Source organism: Vombatus ursinus, unplaced genomic scaffold, assembly GCF_900497805.2.
Source record: "Vombatus ursinus unplaced genomic scaffold, bare-nosed wombat genome assembly UNPS02014798.1, whole genome shotgun sequence".
Taxonomy (NCBI): domain Eukaryota; kingdom Metazoa; phylum Chordata; class Mammalia; order Diprotodontia; family Vombatidae; genus Vombatus; species Vombatus ursinus.
In genome coordinates, this window is record NW_020954576.1 from 12,436,050 (window position 1) to 12,448,222 (window position 12,173).

The 12,173-nt window shown below is 35.8% G+C and overlaps 1 protein-coding gene across 1 annotated transcript in view; it reads left to right on the forward strand.

The window, feature by feature from the left end:
• Positions 1–12,173, forward strand: part of LOC114050041 (ryanodine receptor 2) — an 811,539-nt gene that overhangs the window by 379,815 nt on the left and 419,551 nt on the right. Inside the window, exon 14 of the mRNA XM_027871576.1 lies at positions 9,459–9,580. Within this exon, the coding sequence (XP_027727377.1) occupies positions 9,459–9,580 (122 nt within the window). The remainder of the gene's footprint in view (positions 1–9,458; positions 9,581–12,173) is intronic.

Here is a 12,173-nt window from a genome sequence, read left to right on the forward strand (position 1 = left end):
TCCTTCTGCTAATATCATTTATCCCTATATGAATATCCAAATGTGGGTATTGGTTATTTTATCTTAGAAGTTTGGGGAGTCATATCCTGGAAACATCCCCTGGAAAGACAGCATGTCTAGCAGTTTTTCATGTCAGGTCAACATATGGCTATCTCAGTATAGCAAGAAGTCAGTAGCTAATTTTTTTTCTTTCTCCTGTGACCAGTATTGAATATCCTCTTTTCACTTTTAAATGCTTGTTGACTAATGGACTGACTAGTGGCATCTTTGGATCCTTATCATGTTAACCAATGAGTAGTTAACTACTTGTTGGAAAGCCCCACACTCACATGAGCAGTTTGTTTATGCTCCACTGGAATGGAAGTGATAGATAAATGTCTAGTTCTCTAGTTATCGGAGTCAGAGTTCTTTAGTTCCTCAGCTCTACCTTTCTCTAGAAGGCAGTGCCACTTGTCATCTTGCGGTGTGTGAGCCCTCACCCATTGTTTTATACCTTCCTCTTTTTTAACATATTGTATTGAATGAGTCCTAGGCTTTTGACCTTGATGTAATGGAGTTGGTTCTCCATAGAAGTGGACAAGTGCTAGAATGCTATATGTAGTGTTTTTAATCTTAACATAGAACCACTAAGTAAATAAATGTTGTTTAATAATGGAGACATCAGATAATAAACATTAAACATATACTCATTCTCTTTAAGTCCACTTCTGCCCAGACTCCAAGAAGTCACCCAAACATAGGATATGTCTGAACCCAGTATTCTAGGTCATAAACAATTTGAGTCATCTCTTAGGCAGGCAAAGGAGTACAACAGTACAATTCCTACAGAAGGTCCAACTCATTCTTCCCATAGGACTAGGCATTAGATGAAGGACGCAGAAACTGGAGACAGTCTTGGCTCGTTTGTGGGATAGTCTCTGTATATGAGATCTGTTATGAAATGGGATTCAGGAGGGTTGGTGCTTCCCATTTCTTAGATGTATGGTTGCTGGTGGGCATCTTTGAGCTCATCCTTTTCCACCTAACCTTTTGTGAAATGATAACCAGTCCCATTAGGGAACCACATCACATATTTCTATGTTCCTTTCTCTTTGTCTGTGGCTGCCATTTTCTCCAATGCTAGTATACCATATACCTTCCTGTCTCACTCCCCAAGCCCAAATACCCCACCTCTCCTTCATAGCAAGGGGAGACAGTGTATAGTTATAGAGATAAATGTCATATCATCATTCTGTGAAGCACAAAAAACCCCATTTCCTTCTCCAGCTCAACCTTTTTTTTGGGGGAAGAATCTCATATTTGTTAGATATTCCTGTACAGTGCTCTTCATGTCAAATTCTTCCACTGTCTTGTGTCTCTTTTGACAAAGACTATATGCTTCTCTCTTCTTTTTTTTTTTAACTTTCAGTTTGCAAGATTTGTTCATCAAAAATGTCTGGGTCCCCGGACATGTTTTTTGAGAGTTAAAATGAAAGATATAGTTCCTCTGTCTCAGGTGGCAAGCAGGCCATATGTCTATGAGATTTATCTCTTCCAAGACATTCCCGATATTCTGTAAACTCCCAGAGGGGTATGTAGTCTATAGCCTGATCCCAGTCACAGTGGTAATCATCACTTGTAATTACAGTGAGATTTCTAGTGTCTAGTAGACATTTTTTTAATGGAAGAAAAAAAAGAAAATCATTATATATCTTTAATATGCAGTTTTCAATAATCATGCATTTCACATGAATCCAATTGTGAATGACTCTAAAGGCTTTAAGTTAATGGGGCCTGGATATACAGTGTCTGTTTTGAAGAATGGTGGCACATGCATAGAATCTCACATATCCAAATCTGGCTACTATTCATGAACTATAGAGGTTAAGGGAAGCATACACCATGTGACCAGATTTCAATTTTTTTTTGTTCTTATGAAGCTATTTTCTCCCTCATTCTTCTCTTTCTCTATATCTCATAAAAGTTTGCCATGAAAAAAATAAAAAAATTGTCATATTGTCGGTTTCTCTCTCTTTCATTCTCTTTACGTGCCCATATTCAAAACACTAAAATGGATCTGGGATCTCATCAGTGTGAGTACTCACCACATAGGATATAGGTGATAACCCATGATGCCTGCCAAGTCTATCTAACTCTTGACCATGTCCTCCTCTAAAATGCCTACTGGAGAGCTTTCTAACATGTTAAGGCCTTCCTTGAGTCAGTCTGATATCTTGGAGAAACCATTAGACACATGGACTTGCCATCATTATCCCTCATTCCGAACACCTAATTAGCCTAAAGAATATTTCTTTGTTGACATAAGTAATATTGCTTCTTCTTTGAAATTTCTTGTGTTTGATATGATACAGACTGCTCACATCCACCATACTCCTTTCTGTTGTTCTTTGGAGACTGTAGTGTTCCATGACCCACAACTATACAATGTATTTGCCCATGCAAGATAGAAAAAAGGAGTTGACCTCTCTTCCTTCTGTTATGATCTATAAAGTGATTATATACAAGAGTAGCCATTGATCCAATTAAAAATCTTGATTGTTTTAAAACTTGTTGAGTCTTTAACCCAATTTTTTTGTCTCAAGTAGACTTGAAAAATCCACAAAAATCCTCAGTGACATGAATAAATATGTGCAAAAAGAATATCCTTTTTAAATGTAGTTTTCAAATGACTTCTAATTAAGAAAGAATGTTAAGCTATAGATTCTAGTGTATAAGTACTGGCTTCTATCCTTGGTCTTTTACTTTGTGCTGTTATTTTGGACTAGACAAATAATTTAATCTTTCTGGACCTCACTTAACTAGGTCACATGAATGGTAGTATTTGTCAAAAGGATGCCTTCATATTTTGCTCTTAAAACTTTGAATCAATCATACTCCTTTTCCATTCACTAAATTTGATTAAATGTAAATGCCTTCTACTCAAATCAAAGTAATAATCACCATATGGGGAGAAGACTCCTAAGACCTTGACAATCTATTGGAGTTTAACTTGCCATAGTTTAGTTGTATCATTTCTCTTCTGATAAGGGTGATGGTGAGAGAAGGAAATTTATACACAAACTATCCTTGTCCTTGAATTGCATGAATGGTGAAATTTGTCGAGAAAGATGCCTTCATATTCTACTCTTTCTACTCTTGAAACTTTACCTTAACCCTTTTACTATACATTCTGCTAAATTTGATTAAATATGAACATCCTACTCACAATACAGCTATAGTCACTGTTTTTGGAGAAGACCTGAGCAATTCACTATCTATTAGGATTTTACTTGACATAGAATAGAACTCTTTACCACAATTTAGTATCATATCTCTTTTGTAGGGATAGTGGGGAGAAGAGGACACTTATACACAATCTATTTTTGTCCTTGAATCACCCAGAAACAATGGGTGAATTCATTAAATTCCTTTTCATGCTTCTCTTGAGCCTTGTATTTGAAAGTCAAATTTTCTATTCAGCTCTGATATTTTCATCAAGAATGCTTGAAAGTCCTCTATTTCACTGAATTTCCATTTTTTCCCCGGAAGGATTATACTCAGTTTTGCTGGGTAGGTGATTCTTGGTTTTACTCCTAGCTCCTTTGACCTCTGGAATATCATATTCCAAGCCCTCCAGTCCTTTAATGTAGAAGCTGCTAAGTCTTGTGTTATCCTGATTGTGTTTTTACCATACTTGAATTGTTTCTTTCTGGCTGCTTGTAATATTTTTCTCCTTGACTTGAGAACTCTGGAATTTGGCTATAATATTCCTAGGAGTTTTTCTTTTGGGATCTCTTTCAGGAGGTGATCAGTGGATTTTTTCCATTTCTCTCGTACCCTCTGGTTCTTGAATATCAGGGCAGTTGTCCTTCATAATTTCTTGAAAGATGATGTCTAGGCTCCTTTTTTGATCATGGTTTCAGGTAGTCTGATAATTTTAAAATTATCTCTCTTAGATTTATTTTCCAGGTCAGTTGTTTTTCCCATGAGATATTTCATATTGTCTTCTATTTTTTCATTCTTTTGGTTTTGTTTTATAATTTCTTGATTTCTCAGAGAGTCATTAGCTTCCATTTGCTCCATTCTAATTTTTAAGGAGTTATTTTCTTCAGTGAGCTTCTGGACTTCCTTTTCCATTCGACTAATTCTGCTTTTGAAGGCATTCTTCTCATTGGCTTTTTGGGCCTCTTTTGCCATTTGGATTAGTCTATTTTTAAGGTGTTATTTTCTTCAGTATTTTTTTGGGTCTTCTTTAGCAAACTGTTGACTAGTTTTTCATGATTTTCTTGCATCACTCTCATTTCTCTTCTCAGTTTTTCCTCTACTTCTATTACTTGATTTTAAAAATCCTTTTTGATCTCTTCCATGGCCTTGAAACCAAGTCATATTTTTCTTGGAGGCTCTGGATGTAGGAGCTTTGGCTTTATTGTCTTCTGGTTATATGTTTTGATCTTCTTTGTCACCAAAGTAAGATTTTATAGTCTGAGTTTTTCCCCTCTGTTTGCTCATGTTCCCAACCAATTACTATCTTTTTAATTCTTTGTTAAGGTAGGGGTCTGCTCCAGTGTGGAGGGTGTACTGTCCCAAGCTTCAGGGGTTTTGTGCAGCTGTTTTCAGAGATACTTTTCTGGGACCTTTTCAGTTTTTCAAGGTAGTATGATCAAAGGCTCTGTGTTTGCTCCTTTCCTGGCCTGTGCTCTGGTCTATGAGTGACCACAAGTACTCTTTTCAACCTTGGAACTGTGGGGAGGATTCCCTCTCCACCACCACAAGCTCCACTTTGCCAGTGCCCCAGGACTGCAACCCAGATCCAAGCACGGACAAAGCAAGAGAATACTGCCTCAAGCACTAGCAAAGAGATCCCTGCAATCCCCCTCTGATCAGCTGCTTGATTTCCCCACTGTCTGTGGGCCTACAGCTCTGGAAGCAACCACTGCAGACCTTCCCCACTGACATTCTAAGTTGTCTTTGGCATTTGTGGGTTGAGAAGTCTGGAAACCGCCACAGCTTCCCTTGATTCAGTCCCGAGGCCCGTTCCGGGTTTCCTCAGGCCCAGTCTTTGCCTGTGCTGCCAATGCTGAACTGTGCTCCTCTCCCAACCTGGTGCAATAGACCTTTTCTATCAACCATCCAGGTTGTCTTAGGCTGGAAATTTGTTTCACTCTGTCTTTTTGTGGGTTCTGTTGCTCTAGAATTTGTTTAGAGTCCTTTTTTATTTGGAGGGGATTGGGGGAGAGCTCAAGCAAGTCACTGCTTTTACTCCACCATCTTGGCTCGGCTCCCCCCACCCCCTCCTTCTTTTAATTGTATTTTCTCTTTGTTTTCCCAGTGACACACTTCTTTTATTATTTTAATATTTAATTCTCTATGGCATTCCATAGAATAAGAAGAAACATTTCTTGATTTCATCCACTTCCTATTGGAAAGAGACAAACTTGCATTTTGTATACATGTCTATAGCTGCTACTTAGACCTGGCAGAAACTTAAACATTACACAGTTAATGGAGTATTAGCATTGCCTTCCATATTACTTAAAACTGAGATACTTAGTTATCTATAACTTTTATTGTTTACTCAAATGGAAAACATCACAGCAAACTGCCTGGTTACTCAGCTCATTCATTGCACTGAGAATTCTGTTACTAGAGGCTCCTTATAGGAAGCTTCGCCAATCTTTTTCCTAGAACTTTTCACCAGTATGATATCTTCAGTATTTGCTCAGCTGTGTTTTATCTACAAATAGCAGACTCTTGTTTACACTACCATATATGCTGTAACTACCTTTGGGAAGTTTTTTTGTACAGATGTAACGGCTAGCCACTTTTTGCCTCTTCCTTTTTCAATTGTTCTCACACTACACTCATAGACACTTAAACAATTTACTTACAACTGGCCTCTTTACTATTCCAGCATCTTCAGCTTTGTTAGTTAAAGCCACTTGCAGTTTTAGACCTCATATACAACTTTATACCAGGTAACATGGTAGTTGTGTCAAATGGCCTAATTAAAAAGATTTATGCTCATCACAGATAGTAACCCTATCAGTAGGTAGCATGAACAAGAACCTCTCTTTACTTGAAAGATTCTTATTTTACCTTTCAGATGTCTTTCCACAGGTGGTAGAAGAGGCCAATGCTAATGAACTAACATGGGAACTGATAATTTTTCTATGAAGAATTAATTTGTCATTCAGAAGCTGAGATTGAAATAGATATGCTGCAGGCAGTGTGTTTGGAGTCTCCATGAAATCAAGAAAATGTTGCCATTCCATTTGAGGGGAAGAAATATATCTGTCATTAACTGGTTGGCTAAAAATGAGAGTTAACAGGGTTTTATTTTTCTAGTATGTGAATATCCCTGTGCTTCTTTTAATGAAATGTTAGCTGATCCTTTAAGGGAATTGATAGGAATATTTGTTGTTGAACTAAGTCCCTTCACATTTTTCTTGCTATCTGTTTTACAGATAGGTCAGTTATTCACTTTCTGATGCAATAGACTCAGGAATTTCCACCATTAAAATGTTTTTGGGTCATTTTTATGAAGATCTGAATCTTTATCTATAGCAAGGTTTCTTAATTTTTTTTGTGTCATGGACCTCTGGTAGTCTGGTAAAATCTTTCTCAAAATGAAGTTTTTAAAATATATAAAATAAAATATGTTGGATTACAAAAGAAACAAATAATATGGAAATGTAGTAATCATTTTAAAACAAGTTTTGGTTAAGAGCTCCAGGTCTAGTGGCAGCTAGATCATGTAGTGGATAGAGCACCGGCCCTGGATTCGGGAAGACCTGAATTCAAATCTGGCCTCAGCCACTTGACCCTTACTAGCTTTGTGACTCTGGGCAAGTCGCTTCAACCCATTGCCTTGCCCCCCCCCAAAAAAAGAGCCCCAGGTCTGTAATATCTCAGTAGGACCACATCACTCTGACAGTGGCCATTATTGACCAACATAAGTTTCTAAGTATTCCCTGAGGTAAGGACAGCTAATAATTTGAAGTGAAAAACCAAACTGAGAGAAAAACATTTTGATTCAACTAAACTAAACGTGCTTTAAAAGTAGGATGTACTATAATACTGACTTTTGCTGGGCTCTACTTTTTGAACATGGTGTTGAACAAAGGAATTCTTTCTGACTACTTCTTATAAGATGTATTCATTTTAACTCTTAGGAAATGTGGATAGGAGTATACATAATTATGTACTTTCATATTTATTTATGGATACCTTCATGACCTAATATAGCTGATGTACATCAGATGTACATGTAGACATGTGCTGATATATGCAGCGCATATATACCTTTATCTATATATTACTAAAGGCATACTTAGACCATATAATACTTGTACGTATGTACACCAACAGATTCCATGGATTCAATTATCATCTCTGATCAGATGACAAGATTCAGCCCTTGACTCTCTCCCAAACTCTAGTTCCAGATTAACAACTGCCTATTAGGCTTTTTGAGCTACATATTCTCATAGACATCTGAAACTCAACATGTTAAACAGATATAATTTTATTTTGCCGTAAACCTTCCCCCTCCCCCACTCCTCCCAGCCTTACCTATTTCTTGGCACCATTCTTATAGTCATCCATATTTGCAACCTAGGAGTTCTCCTCAACTCCTCATTCTCCTTATCTCACATAACCATTCAGTTCAGCTAGATGACACAGTGGATAGAGTGCTAGACCTGGAGTCAGGGGGCCTCAAATACTTACAAGCTGTATGACTCTGGACAAGTTACTGAACTGCAGTCTGTATCAATTTCCTCATTTGTAAAGTGGGAATAATAATAGCACCTACCTTCCAGGGTTGTTTTGAGGATCAAATGAGGTAATAATTGTACAGTGTTTAGCAGAGTTCCTGGCGCATAGTGCTATATAAGTGTTAGCAACTATTATTATTATTTATGTCTAATTCCTAAATCTTGTCAATTCTCTCTCCACATCTCTCACGTCGATGCCCTTTCCTCTGTTTGCACAGATATCATCCTAGTTGAGGACCTCATTATCTCTCTTCATGACTGTTTCAATAGCCTCCCTATTGTTCTCCTTCTCTGAATCTCTTCCCTCTCCACTCATCTTCCATACAGCTGTAAAGGGATCTTTCTGAAGCCTAGATCTGAGCGTGTCATTCCCCCATTAGTGAATGCCAGTGCTTCTTTACTAACCTATAGATGACAAACTTCTCTCTTTGGTATTTAAACCTCTTCACAGCCTGAATCCAATCTGCCATTCTCATCTTATTGCACCTTCTACTTCTTATGCTCTGCAGTTCAGTCACATTCCTCTACTTAGCCATTCCTCACCCATGTCCTTCCATGTCCCAGCTCCACGCATGTCACTGGCTCTCGTTCATATTTGGATAGCACTTCTTCATGTCCAACTCTTAAGAATCTCTAATGGTCTTTCATTAAGCTGAAATGTCACCAATGTGAGACCTGTCATGAGTCTCCAAGGTGCTTGTATTCTAAATTATCTTACGGTTATTATGTGTTTCCCATCCAGCCCTCCCACCTACCAATGGAATAGAAACTATTGCTTGAGGGTGAGGCCTATTTCGTTTTTGTCTTTTTATCCCTAGTACTTGGTAAGTGCTTGGCATGTAGTAGGTGCTTTATAAATGCTTATTGATTTACTGATTGATGGTGTATACCAGGCTATATTTGTATTCTTCCTAGACTATGTTATGATAGCACAAATAGTCTAGGAAGACGAGCATTGAGCAAGTTGAGAATCAGGAAACTATAGGTTTGTTAGTGATTTGCTGATTTTTTTTGTGTTAAAATTGGATGTATTAACATTACTCCCTCAAATTACCATCCTCTTAGGAGAATGTTCTGGTATGTATTTGGTGAGTAGGGGACATCTTCTTAGGAAGAACTATCCAAATATTTGACTACTGCTCCTTTTATTCTTTCCTTTAGAATTCTTTAGTGCTAATTTAAACTTTTTAATTATCAACACTTTAAAATGATGTTGACATGCCCTGAGATTTAACAACATTGATGTTATTACAGGCAAAAAAAATCACCATTGTAATTAATAAAAGATTAAATTTTTAAAAAAGGCATGTTTTTGGTTGGATTGAAGCAAAATTTCCTTGAAATTTTGGTTTTGCTGTTTATTAATTAGCAAACACCCATCTACAATGTCTGTGTAAACACTAATGAAAGTTATTTTCTTTTTGTTATTCTATACAGATTATCTAACTTAGGCAATGAGGCCTTCATCAGAATTTGATTATGAAAACACAGTTGTTTTTTTCTCATGTTCACCTTAATATTTTAGCTTAGGGATATTCAGTTGTTAAGATGAAACAGCTCTTGAGGACACATTGACTTGTTTTCTCTTGATATTTGACTTGGGGTTTGTGATGTACCTTTTAGACTCTGTACAGTCTTATCCTTGTGTAGGTAGGAAACATTGTCAGAATGGTATTTATTGCACTCATTGCTGTTTTGTTTCAGGCTATCATGCACCATGAAGGCCATATGGATGACGGCTTAAATTTATCCAGGTCTCAGCATGAAGAATCACGTACTGCACGAGTAATCCGTAGCACAGTCTTCCTTTTCAATAGGTTTATAAGGTGCATTTCCTTTTGAGTTATTTTATCTTTTGTTTTTTTTTTAATTTCTCAAATTGAAGAGCTTTGGAATCATACTATGGTGACCTTAATCAATGTAATAAGAAAATAAATGCGATGGGATAAATCCAGTAGCACTTTGGAAACCAGTAGAACAGACTAAGAGGTGTTGTTTGCATAATTTGCCACCAGGCTATTTAGAATTAGAGCAAACTATTTGTAATTTTTTGCACAGTTTCAACTCGTAGCTGTCAGTATTGCTTCATTCCTCCTAGCAATACAGCCAAATGAAAGTTCTCTCATTAAACTACCCAGACTTCCAGTTTCTGAATGAATTTGAAAAGTATAAAAAATTTGGAAATCATAATGTAATTCAATGTGGAGTACTCAAATATGAATATTTTAATCAGTTAAGAAAAAAATATCTACCAGAAAGATCCAAGCCAAGTTCAAAATCTGATCTATAAAAGGTTTACAAACTTCGAGCATGGAAACCAAATCAATGTGATTTAAATGTCAGAAATAATATTTTTAAAATGTACAACAAAGGAGTGATTGAATTTTTGTCATTTTCTAACCAAATTCATGAAGTACTAGCTCTACATTTTTTTAAACATGTAATTTAGGGAGTGACTATTCACACAGGTCAATGATCCTATGGTTAACAGATTGTATCTGAAAGCCAAAAGACACTTGTTATGAAAAGAGAAAGCCACAAGGAAAGTTATCTGGAGGAAAAAGTATGATTTATCTTTCTTTATCCCTGAGTATCTAAGAGTTCATTGCATATGGTAGATGTATAATAAATATTGCATCTTAGATATTTTTTTATTTAAATCCATATATATTACCTAGAAGCTTGGTCTTTCTGGGGTTTCTATTAATTATGCCATGTATTTAGTTAAATTAATAAAATAATATTCATATTTATTGAACCACTGGTTCAGGGGACCCATGAGTATGGAAAAAACCTCAAAACCAGCTAACTTTGTGTAGAATAAAGCCTACAAAATTCTTTAACATCCCACTATTATCAGCCCTTGATTAACATTGAAGGACATTCAGTAACTCTTTCAAACTATGAAGAAGTCATTCAGTCATTTCCATAAATGCTGTCTTACTCAAATGAATGTCATATTTGTTACATTTTTTGTGAAGTTTACTGACTGATACAGTGATTGTCTTAAAATGATCCTAAGCCTTCTTACCTTGATTTCAGGGAATTATTATTATTATAGCAACCTAAACGTATATATCACGTTAAGGTTCATAAAGTTCTTTCTTCACAACAGGTATTTAGTGCAAATTTTATTATCTCCATTTTATAAATGCGGAAAGTGATTTCCTTAGAGCATCAGAAGACAAAGTGATTCCTGGTCATACAGCTACTAAGTATGAGTCAAGACTCAAACCTACATTTTTTTGACTCTAAACCCAACATTTTTTCTACTACTTATATGGTTTCTTTTGAGGTTTTTATCAAGAAGAAAATGTTACTTTTTATCTGCACTAAAAGTAGCAGTGCTATACTATAATACTGCATTTTTACAGTTAACAGTACTGTTCAAAACACTGTGTCTGGGGATACCAAGACAAAAATGAAACATTCTCTGCCTCAATGAACTTAAAGTTCATGGGGCAGGGGACAACATATACAAATAAATGTATATGCAAAGTAAATATAAGGGAATTTTGTGTAACATCAAAAAGGTAAGATTCTTTTTATGTATTCTGCTTTGTCATTTATTTGTGTAGTGACACTCCAAGTGATTAAAAAATTAGTGTTTTTCATCTATACAATTAAGAGATTATTCTAGATCTTCTCTAAAGTCTCTTTGAGCTTGACATTTATGATTCTATGATGTTACTCTGTAGGTTGTTTTTGTATTTTTTTTTAACTAAGAGCACATATATATGCCAGTTTTGAACTTTTTCATTTTTTACTTTTTTAAAAATTTTTTCTACAAATACAAGTTAACAAAGTGTGAATAAGATGATTGACATTTGTTTTATTGGCTTTTTAATTTTTAAAAAAATTTCCTTTGAGGTTTTTGCTGGGAGTGTAAGTTTTTAGTCCTTAAGAATGAGTTTAAAACTTAAAACACTCCATCTTCTGTCTCTCTGTATTTGTATTGGCTGTCCCCAATGCCTGGACTTCTTTCCCTCCTCTCTTCTGTTTCTTAGATTCCCTGGCTTTCCTTCAAATCTCGGGTCACATTCCACCTTCTTCAGGAAACTTTTTCTAGTTCCCTCAGCTGCTTTCTTATCCAAGATTACTTCCTATCTACTTTGTATGCATCTTGTATGTACCTAGTTATTTATGTATGAATCTCTCTCATTAGAACTGAGTTCCTTGAGTTTCCATTATTACCTTTCTTATATCCCCTTAGTGCTTAGAATAGTGCTTGGTCCATAGTAAGTCTTTAATAAATGTTTTTGATTGAACTAAAGCGTTTATTGATGTGATCATTGCAGTGGTTATCCTAAGAAAAGTTGTGAGTATTGAACAAATCATTTAATATTCTTCCAATCTTTGAGAAGTTTATATATCATTTTGAATTTTAAAGGATATATTTTATAAATAAAATATTTTTAT